At 37.9% G+C, this 10865-nt stretch overlaps 1 protein-coding gene across 1 annotated transcript in view; it reads left to right on the top strand.

Annotated features, from left to right (window-relative positions):
- The first annotated feature begins 1953 nt into the window (after nucleotides 1-1953).
- STXBP6 (syntaxin binding protein 6) overlaps nucleotides 1954-10865 on the top strand; it is a 65616-nt gene continuing 56704 nt past the window's right edge. The window contains exon 1 of the mRNA XM_018083025.2: nucleotides 1954-2135. Coding sequence (XP_017938514.1) covers nucleotides 1982-2135 — 154 coding nt within the window. The 5' untranslated portion in view covers nucleotides 1954-1981. The remainder of the gene's footprint in view (nucleotides 2136-10865) is intronic.

The following is a 10865-nucleotide window of genomic DNA, read 5'->3' as shown; positions in this document are numbered from 1 at the left end:
TCATTAAGCATATGAAGGTCTAGGATTGAAATTATTATTGCAAAAATTATCAATCTCTATCTGAGTCAGGAGGAGGTTTGTATATTTAAACCCATTGTCATTTACAGTGGTCTTGAATTAAAAAAAAAAAAAATTCAACCCAAAAACTAGTTGTAATGTACCAACAGTTTACGTGCTGGTATAGGTTATTCTTCAGATATTTCCATAATACAGAAGAGGAGAGAAGTGGGGTATAATGAATGCAAAACCAACCTTTTCTAAATAACTACCAGGTAAACTTATTCTTTTGATTCTGCTTTTATTCAATGTATTTGTTATTAAAGGACAGGTAATTTACATGTCAGGAGTTATCTTGTCAGGAGCTGCTCATTCTTTTCTTCCTTTGAAGTTGGTCTGGATTTTTCTTTTAATAGGGCAAATTTTTAAATGCAATTGATTTCTTTAAAGGTGCGTGTAAAATGACCTAATGCTAAAACGTGTCAGAATTCAAATACTTCTATGGTGGTTAACTGAGGTATACTGTTACAGATTATTTTGGCAAAGGATTCTGTTTGCATCCCAAACAGATTAAGTTGTGCTGTCTGACATATCCATGAAAACAGCTTCCCCCCCCTCCATCCCATTTTTTTAAAAATAAGGGAATATCATAAATAGTGACAACAAAATGTTGAGACTGAAAGTGTTAAGATAAGTACTTTTCTAGTAGTATGCACACTAAAAATAATGACTCTCTTGGTTTCATAATCTAATGTGACTGCAATTTATTTATATTTATTTAAAAGTGTGGCAAGTATCAGATGATCCCACAGGCAGAATTACTGGCTTCAGTAGTTCAGACCTGAAGATGATCTTACTGATACTAAGACAGCTAAGGATGTCAAAAAGATATCTCAGCTTGAAAGTCTTTAATACAGAAATGTGGAATTTAATGTATGTATATTGAAGTGTCATTTTATTTGAACAATAGAGGTGGTATTCAGCAGTTCCATGAGTGTGGCCTGTGTATGTAGTATAAGATTTCAAAGCAGAACTAACTGGAGTTACAGCTGTGGTGCTGTTTACACAAAGAACCTATTAATGTCCCCTCTGAGATCTTTCCTTTAGTTAGGCTCCTCTGTAAGCAGTGGTCAGATCGATCTTTATTTTGCAGGAGGCACATGACTAAGCAGTGTCCCTTCTTCTTCCCTCTCTGTTCTCTACAATAATTTTTTTCTCTCCAAATGTCTCTCCTAAGTTGACTGTGCTGTTTCCTTACAAAACACATTGAGGAACTGACCTGGGTCAAAATAACTTAGCAGAAAAGTAGAGGTGTGGTTTTGTGTGCCTTAACCCTGATGGTTTCTCTGACACTGTTTCCTGTGCAGGTGTGTCCAGTTTGTAATTACAGAGAAATTGAGGGGATGAGGTGCTAAAGCTGCAAGAGGTGCAAGAGCTGAGCAATCAAGTACTGTCACCAGGAGCAGTGCTTCTGAAGGAACAGTCTTACCATATCTGAAGTTTTGTATAGCTTCTTTGAATGTGGTGGTTTACCAGCACAACCACAGTGCTCCTTCCCTATGCCCTTGCAGTGTTTTCCCTCTTTGTGTGGGACATAGATCTGAGTTTCTCTCCAGTTATCAGAGGGGGAATTAATGAAGCTTTTATAATTCATGAAGTCGCAGGGTGTTTCTCTGAGATTTTGCAACAAATTGTAGTTCTAGTGTGAGTGGCTTCTGCCCCAAATAAGCCTAGCTAGTTTAAGTAAACTTAAATGTAGAGAGCAACTTCAGTGAAGATACTTGAATACTTTGAAAATTCTGCCTCTAAGAATATGAAATTATCTTCTAAATTCTATAAGTCATTAAAACCTTTATTTGAAGCTCAGGGCTTTTAATGCCCATGTAAATTAACTGGACTTTCACATACTTCAGAGTTTCTAATATTATTTTATATTTATGATTTTATTTTAGAAAGCAGCAGTTGGCTATACCTGTGATCTACAATGAATGCCAAATCTGCAATCAGCAAAGAAATTTTTGCCCCTCATGATGAAAGGATGCTGGGAGCTGTTCAAGTGAAAAGAAGAACAAAAAAAAAGATTCCTTTCCTAGCTACTGGGGGTCAGGGTGAATATTTAACATACATCTGCCTGTCAGGTAAGATTAATGATGTGGACATCTAGTGATCTGTTTAGGCTTATCTTAGATTAACTGATTAGAAGTCATCTCTAGCTATAAAGAACTGAGTGATTTCAATCCTAAAATAATGTAATCAGAGAATTATAGCACTTATACCTTTCATCTTGCAGAACCACATGCTCAAGGCTATTAATATTTATACAGTGTAATAAATTGAACAGGTGATTTCATTGTTTTTAAAAAAACTATGCTGTGTTCTCTCACAGCAAGGCTGCAGAGTATGAACAAATAGAGTATTTGGTAACAGTCTTTCTGTATTGAAATTAAGATATTTCTTAGAAGGATGAACTTTTCAGGATATTAAAATGGCATACAATGTAATTTTTTTATACCATGTTTCAATGTCTGACAACTGAGCATGTGTGAATACTGTTGGTATTCTATGGTGATTTAGTCACTTAGGTTTTTAGGCATATCAGTTGCTCCCTTTGAGTGTGTGCATCTTGCTGGAAGTACAACTACTGGTCAGAGGAAGAAGTGCTCTATGAATCTCAGAAGACTGCAATTATTTTTGGACTAAATGAAGGATAGTACTTTATGGACTCCTTAAAATTTTACTTTTTTTAAACTATATTAAAAATTTCAAAGCATAGGAAGTAAACCCCAGTGACTCTACTTCTAAAACATCGCACAGTGCCCACAAAATGTACATTTATTGAATGTTATTGAATGAGATGTTATTTGTCTGCATATATGCAAATGCTTATGTTAAAATACAAGCTGCAGAGAATATGCACATACATATTGAGGTCAGTGACACAAAACAGAAGACTTCTCATTTTCAGCTGAGTGTTCTGCCTGTCATAATAGGATCACAGCATCATAGAATATCCTGAGCTGGAAAGGAGTCACAGGGATCATTGTATCCAACCCCTGATCCCGCACAGGGTAACACCAAAAATGGCACTGTCTGAAAGCATTTCCTAATGCTTCTTGAACTCCAGCAGGCTTAGTGCTGTGACCACTTCTCCTGGGGTGCCTGTTCCAGGGCTTTAACACCTTCTGAGTAAAAAACCTTCTCCTGATATCCAACTTAAACCTTCCCTAACACAGTTTCATGCCATTCCCACAGTGGTCATGAGAGAGAAGAGATCAGTGCGTGACCCTCTTCTTCTCCTCATGAGGAAGCTGTGGACTGCAGCTGAAGTCTCCCCTCAGAGTCCTATTTTTCAGGCTGAAGAAACCAAGTGACCTCAGCCATTCTTCCCATATACAGAGCTTCAAGGAAGGGTTTAAAAATTGATTCAACTAGGCTGTTCCCTAGACTTGTGGTTGGCATACTCTGTTGGATGTAAGGGATTGCAGGTTTCAATCCTCTCAAGTTGTAGAGAAAACTGAATCTAGGTCTCCCATCTCTTAAAGAAATGTTCAAATCACTAACCTTTTGAAGCAAAACTCAGTTCTTCTTCCTTTGGAAATCCAGTTTTTCAAATGTCAGTCCAATTTTTTTTCTAAGTCGTTTTCCTGTAAATCATGTTCTAGATTTGTGCTGTAAGTTTTGGAATACACAGGTGCTTGATACCCTTGTTCATGATTGAAGGTTAGAGATGCCATCTGTGCTTATAATTTTCTCTAGACTAACTCTATTCAATAGGTGGGGGGTGTGTGTGCTTTTATTTTATTTTATTTTTTAAATTGCCATTCTGGACAACTTAGCCCTTCCTCAGCTCCCGCACCCCATATTGATGTGTAGTAGCCATCATGGATTTTAAGACATTGTTCTCTTCTATTGGTTTTCTGCAACAGGATAGCATGTTTATGAGTAAGGAAGAAACAGCAGATGTCCTGACTTGAGCAGAGTTTGTCACTGATGATAAGGAGAAGCATTCAAGATCTAAATAAAATTACTATGTGGCAGGCACTGAAAAGCTTCATAGTGGTATTGCAAGAACCCTCACACGTGACTCACTGTTAGTGGGGTTTTTCATGGATCTGAGACCAGTTTTTTAATGTATATTTATAGATTATATTATGGAAAGTACAGTATGATTGATTATTTCAGTAGGCAACAAAGTGACTAGGGAGAGGACTGCCTGGCTATATTTGTTTGATGTCAGTATTAGAAGCCCAAAGAGTCTGATTAGAAAGATGATGCAATTCAATAGGGTCAAGTGCAATTAGTTATTTACTTGGGAATCATCAAAGGCACAAAACCAAGCATTAGGGAGAACTGGTTTCTGCCACTGTGTTTAAAAGAAATTGAGACAAGGATAAACTGATTTTTTGCTATTCCTGATGGCTGTAAAGCAAGAAGTTATGTTACAAATGAAGAAAAAGGTTCCCTTCAGTTAGGGTAAGTTAATGTGGACATGGCAGTTTAGTTGTGCCCCAGGCAGTCTATCTTGGGATAACAGAATATGTTTGATGACCTTCCTTTTTTGATGCAATTCAGTACAATGAAGCAGACACAATGGTGGCTAGCTCTGAATTTCTGTTTACATTTCAAGAAACACATACTTGAATGCCGAGTGTTGCAACATCTTTCATGGAAACACCTTTTTCAGCCTTTGACTCTTGTCCCATTTTTCCCAGGTTTGCCATGTATTAGGTAAACATAGTGACTGGAGTATCTGTGTGTTCATAGTTTCCTTGGACTAATTCAATTTGGCCTTTGCTAAAAGAAGTTTGATAGTTTACTCCTTAGAACTGAATTTCTCAGTTGAAAGGATACAAGTAGAAACTGGCTCCTTAAGGAATATAAATATTTGAGAATATAAAGTATCTTGTCTAGTTGTAGTTTCATTCAAGGCGTGTACAAAAAATAAAACATCAGTGATTGTGATAGCTACTTTTACTTATTGCTCGGTTTGTAACTGAAAAGTTGCATTAATTCCTTTCAGTGTTTTCCTTTCAGGGTTGGAAACATGCATGCTATCATAATTATTGTTTATTTGCATTTTTGTAAGCATGGATAGAGATGCTAAGCAGCCCTTAAACCTCAGAAATGGAATAGTGAAGCATTAAAAGAATCAAATACTAAACAGAGCAAGATGGAAGAATAAGGCAGATTCTTCCTTAAAATTGGTATTTGAAGTATGTACTGTATTTTTTTATTTTACATTATTAAATACTGAATTGTTTAGAAAGAAATATTCCTTAATGCTCCAAAGTGGTGTACCTAAAGCCTGTAATCTGAAACTGGAGACACATAAAGTTAACAAAGCTGTAGCAAGCCTGCTTGACAGACTGGTGGAAACCAAGCAGCTGGGTTACCTGCAGCCTTCTAGCCTGCTGTAGTGGTGGGACTGGCCAAGTTAAACTGGCAAACAGAGCCAAGACAGATCTTTGGGGAGTTATTTAGTTGAAGAACAGCAAGAAATGAGTAGACAGATGGGAAACAGAGGTGGGGTGGCTGTAGGCGGAACAGAGAAAACGAAAACTAGGTGTTTTTTTTTTTAATGCAGAAGACTTAACACAGAGAAAAGACAAGAAATTCGAAGCTGAAAGTGGATATTTATCACCTCCTCCACACTAGCAGACCTAGTGATAGTTATTGGATCAGATCTAAGTTTTAATTTTGTCACCATTGTCTTATATAATTGAAACATAATTGTTTAAAATAGTTCTTAGCCTTATTTAGAATTCTGAGTTAAGTATAAAATACTTAAAAGGTCACTTCAGAAATATAGGCCATCGGCCTACTTGCTTGTGCATAGTTCTGTTTGTTATTTCCTTTGACACCCTAGCATTACATTTTTTAAGTAACTTCTATTATTTAAAAAGGTTTTTAATATTGTAGTGCATTGGAAGTGTTCCAGTTTGTATATATGGATGGGGCATTGACCTTTCAGGATTAAATATCTGTTGCAGTTGCAGTGAACTGAGTGAACCAGATGGTTCCTTTAGAACTTGAATTCTTGTGTGTCATAAAACTCTAAGCTAGATTGCACCAATCTTTCTAATCCTTCTGCTGAAATGTTTAGGATTAGAGTGTAAAGCTAAAGTTCTTTAAAGATGGAAGTGAAACTTTTCCCATCTTTTCCCCACTATTATGACTTTAATAGTGTTCTTTCTTTGCCATCTCCAAATTAAATTAGCATATTGTCAGTTCAGGGGTTTTTTGAATGGCTTTTATGCAGAAGTACAATCTGTCAAGAATGGTGGCAGAAAAGCCAAAAGGAAATGCATAGAAATCATAAGAAATAATACACAAAAATAAGATGCACATGCAGGGGGAGAGTGTGTTGGGGCTTTGCCTTCTTTAAAAGTTAACTTTATTGACTATATCACAGATTTGTTCAAAAGATAGTCAATAACTTAGAAAGCTGTTTGTATTTAGCACAATAAGCTTTTGGGATTTGGTTTGATTATTTTTTTTCACTTCTGTTTCTATGGAGAGACAGAGACTTGGTTTATGAGCTCAAATAGTTCTGTGAATATCCTCATTTGTGCACTTACAACTGATATCTAACCACATCACTTACACTTCCGACATGAGCTTTTGTACTCTTGACTTTTTTTGGCTGTAGTCCATGGTACCATGAAGTTGTTTTTCCAATTACGAATTTATTGTTCCTCCTATACTGGCTGTTCATGGAATAGAATGTTACCCAGGAATGACCTATATCTCTTGCTCCTTTTAAGGTCACTTGATGTGGCTGCCCGAAATTGGCCATAATTTCATGGTGAGTTCAAGGACAGGTTAAGTGCAATTGAGTTTTCAGCATGGTGGCTGAACCAAAAATTGGAAAGTAGTGAGAAGGAACTTGATATCAAAAGAATTCAGTTTTCTCCTAGTGTGTTCTTATTTTCTATTTGAGTTTTGCTACTATAATGAAGTGACAATCTCCCAATTTATTTTCTGTATTTTCTTCTTGAAGAAAACATCCAATTTTCAGGAGCTTATAGTGCAGAGGATTCTCATGTTTCCTTTTCAGGACATGAGAAACCAAAGTAAATTTCATTTTCCAACTGCTTTCCTGGAGAATGCTGTACTTTTCTGCCCATAGGGTGTATTGATGTATTACTCAGTATTTTTTGGGGGGGAATAGGGGTGACGGGGGTATTTTCCCTCCATTTAAATGTTGTATTGGGGAGTGAGAATGATACTTCAGTGTTCATGATACTCACTTTCAGTGTGACCCACTTAGATGTCAGACTCTTCATTGAATTTTTAATTATTTATCCAAAATAGGACATGATTGACATGAGAGATTCGATCAGCCTTGAAGAATACATATACTGAATGGTGGTCTAGTCTTCTATATTCACTGCTCTAAACTGTCTGTAAGCTGGATAAAGGAGAGCACTGATGTTTTTTGAATTGTTGCATAACATGGTTACATTAATGTAGAGTACTCTGTGTGTCTAAATATATATTAAATGTGCACATATAGCTTCCATCTACTCTTAGCTGCTCCCCCCAGGGCTCTAGATACTGTGGAAGCCATTGTTTCCAGTAATGCTGAATGTAACTGGTTGGGCTCAGACATATCCCATGTGGCGGCTTGGAAGACTGGCAGCACAGACAAAGGTAATGCTTATCTCACCAGCCTCTCTGGTGCATCACAGCTCAGTGAATTTGCTAGGATGCTCGTTTAGTGTGCAGTGCTCATATTAAAGTTTCAAAATATAATTACCTTCATCTATTTCTAATAAATGATTGTGATACTGAATACACTTCTTAACCAGGCCTCTTTTCCTTTCTTTGTCAGCACATGTTTTGTCTTTGTTAGATATTTCTGATATTTTAACTCTATGATTCCCACAAGGAGTTTTAGAAGGCCAAATATCACTTGCTCTTAATGATAATAATTGCCAAATTCCATTTTAAAGGAGGAATTTAAAAATCTGAAGTCATGTTAAGGGTCTTTGAAAAACAAAACAGGTGCCTTTTGGGTGGAAGCCAGATTAAACTGCTGTTCTTCATTATTGATCTTTCTGTATTTATTGGAGTAGAATAGGGAAAGTGATGAACTGGATTGGAAGGTAGGCTGCATTTATTGATTGTATCCAGAATAATACCCTTAATATGTCTTGATGGTCTGATTCCTCCTGACTGAGTTGTCCAACTTAATGTAACCAGTCCTTTTTCACAAGAGTCTTGGTTAGGAGGGCATCTTGCTATAGCAGAGCTGCAGAATTACACATTTGAAAGCATTTAGTCTAAGATTAGTGTGTTTGGGTTTTGTTTGTTCTTTTTTCCTTCTTCTTAAGGTGGAGAAAGAATATATGTGTGCTTCTGTGCATCCTCCCAATACAGTACTTGATCGAATTTGCATGCAGGAAATAGTGTCTGAATTGCAAGCTGAAGGTGTGCAGTTATGTGTCTGTTGTTCAGCTCTTTTTTTTTCTTTAGAATAAAATTGTAGCAGATTGATAAAGCTTAATAGTTTATTGTGCATCAGTGGTGTTCCCTGGGGCTCAATATTGGATCCAGTCCTGAGTAATATCTTTATTTATGTTTTGAATGAGGAGGTCAAGTTCACCCTCAGTAAGTTCACAGGCAGCACTAAGTTGGGCGGTAGTACGGATTTGCTGGAGGGTAGGAAGGCTCTGCAGAGGGACCTGGACAGGCTGGATCAACTGGCTGAGACCAGTGGTATGAGGTTCAGCCAGACCAAGTGCTGAGTCCTGCACTTGGGTCACAACAACTGTATACTCTGCTACAGGCTGGAGGAAGAGTGGCTGGAAAATTGCCCAGCGGGAAAGGATCTGGAGGTGCTGATTGACACCTGGCTAAACATGAGCCAGCAGTGTGCCCAGGTCGCCAGAAAAGCCAATAGCCTCCTGGCTTGTATCAGCAATAGTGTGACCAGCAGGACCAGGGAAGTGATTGTCCCCCTGTACTCAGCACTGGTGAGGCCACACCGTGAGTCCTGCTTCTAGTTCTGGGCCCCTCACTACCAGAAAGACATGGAGGTGCTGGAATGTGTCCAGAAAAGGTCAACAAAGTTGGTGCAGAGTCTAGAGAGTAAGTCCTGTGAGGAGTGCCTGAGGGAGCTGGGGTTGTTTAGCCTGGAGAGGAGGAGGCTCAGGAGTGGTGTTATCGCTCTCTACAACTACCTGAAAGGAGGTTGTAACAAGGTGGATATTGGTCTCTTTTCCCAGGCGACTAGTGACAGGACAAGAGGACATAGCTGTGCCAGGGGATCTTCAGGCTGGACATCAAGAGGAATTTCTTCACAGAAGGGGTTGTTAAACATTGGAATGGGCTGCCCAGGGAGGTGGTGGAGTCACCATCCCTGGAGGTGTTCAAGAAACAACTGGACGTGGTGCTCACTGCTATGGTCTAGTTGACAAGGTGGTGTTTAGTCAAAGGCTGGACTCAATGATCTCAGGTCTTTTCCAACCTAAATGACTCTGTGACTTTGTGATCACTTTCAGTTTTTTTAAAGTGATGTGTCAATCCAAAAAACTTTTGTTATTAATGTTGTCTTCAGTTTTATTCAGACTTGATCTTTTGGAATTGCTTTTCCCTCCACTTCAAGCACATATGAACTCCTTGGAAAAATTTCAGAAATCTCAAAGAAGATCATCTTGGAAAAATTAGAAAGGAAAAAAATGTGAGCAAAACAAAACCATAGAAAACTTGATGGGAAAAGTGAGGTATCAGATCTGTTTATTTAGTCAGATGTAAATTTCCAGTAGTTAAGAGGAATAGGTTTAATATTTATAAATACAAAGCCTGTTTTGATGCAGTAAGTTTTTATGCATGAACAAGTTGATTGCAAAGCTGTACGTTGGGAGCTGTTTGTTACCCCATTCATCATAAAGGAAGCTTGATGAGGTTATTATTCGTTGTTATAAGTAGTTATGTTGAAGACTCCCTTTCCACCCTTCATGTACAGAAGAGGATGGGGGCTCTGGAGAGCTTTCTCAATTTGTAATTACTTGTGCTGGGTAAGTTTGTGTTCCTCAAGAGCTGGCAGTACCTTGCATCAGTGAGTACAGTGTATTTCAGTGCCACATTTTGCCCAAAATATGGCAGATGCTTGCATCAAGTTTAATGCCAGGTTGAAGTGTTTGAATGTCATGGTGTCTTTGGAAATGGTTCGTTCATTCTTTGTCCAAGTGAGGCTTTTGGCAGGGTTGTTGCTATCTTGTTTGTGATAAAAATGCAGAGCTAGAAGTAGGGCTGTACGTAAGAAATTTGCACGATAGCTCTTCCTTCAAGTTAAAGTACAGCAACCATGCATGTAAGACCTGTGTGAGTATTCCCTAATTACTAACTTTGGCAGAAGCTATTTTTGTAGTACCATAACAGTTAAAACCAGTGTGTTTTGCTCTGAGGTAGGATTCATTTTGAACAGTTTCTTAGTTTTCACGATGCTGGAGTGTAGTATGCAAAATACCGTGACTCACTGCAGTATGGATTGTTGAACTTGAATCATACTGGGCAGAAGACTTCTGGATTGTTCCCTTGCTATTGTATTTCAGAAAGTGTTTCTGTTGATTGCTGTTTAGATCTGCTCTTAGAAGTAATATTGTCTTGTGAAGAAAATCAGAAGTTCTCTTTCTCTCTGATCAGTGCTTACTGTATTACGAACTCTTTTAGTAGGTAAACATCAGATTAAAATCTTATCCTTTTATAGTACTCCAAGCTGTGTGAGTCAAATCCTGTAAGTTTTCACCATACATCTGACCATTAAAGACTGTACTATCAAATAATTTTCAGTGTACAGCAGCACATAAGTACTTAACAAAGGAATTGCTAAACTGATTAGAATGCTACATCAAGCTTGTGTA

This window comes from Manacus vitellinus, unplaced genomic scaffold, assembly GCF_001715985.3.
Source record: "Manacus vitellinus isolate BGI_N305 unplaced genomic scaffold, ASM171598v3 scaffold_6_pilon, whole genome shotgun sequence".
Classification (NCBI taxonomy): domain Eukaryota; kingdom Metazoa; phylum Chordata; class Aves; order Passeriformes; family Pipridae; genus Manacus; species Manacus vitellinus.
Note: the sequence above shows the minus strand (reverse complement) of the source record. Positions and strands in the feature narration are given on the sequence as shown.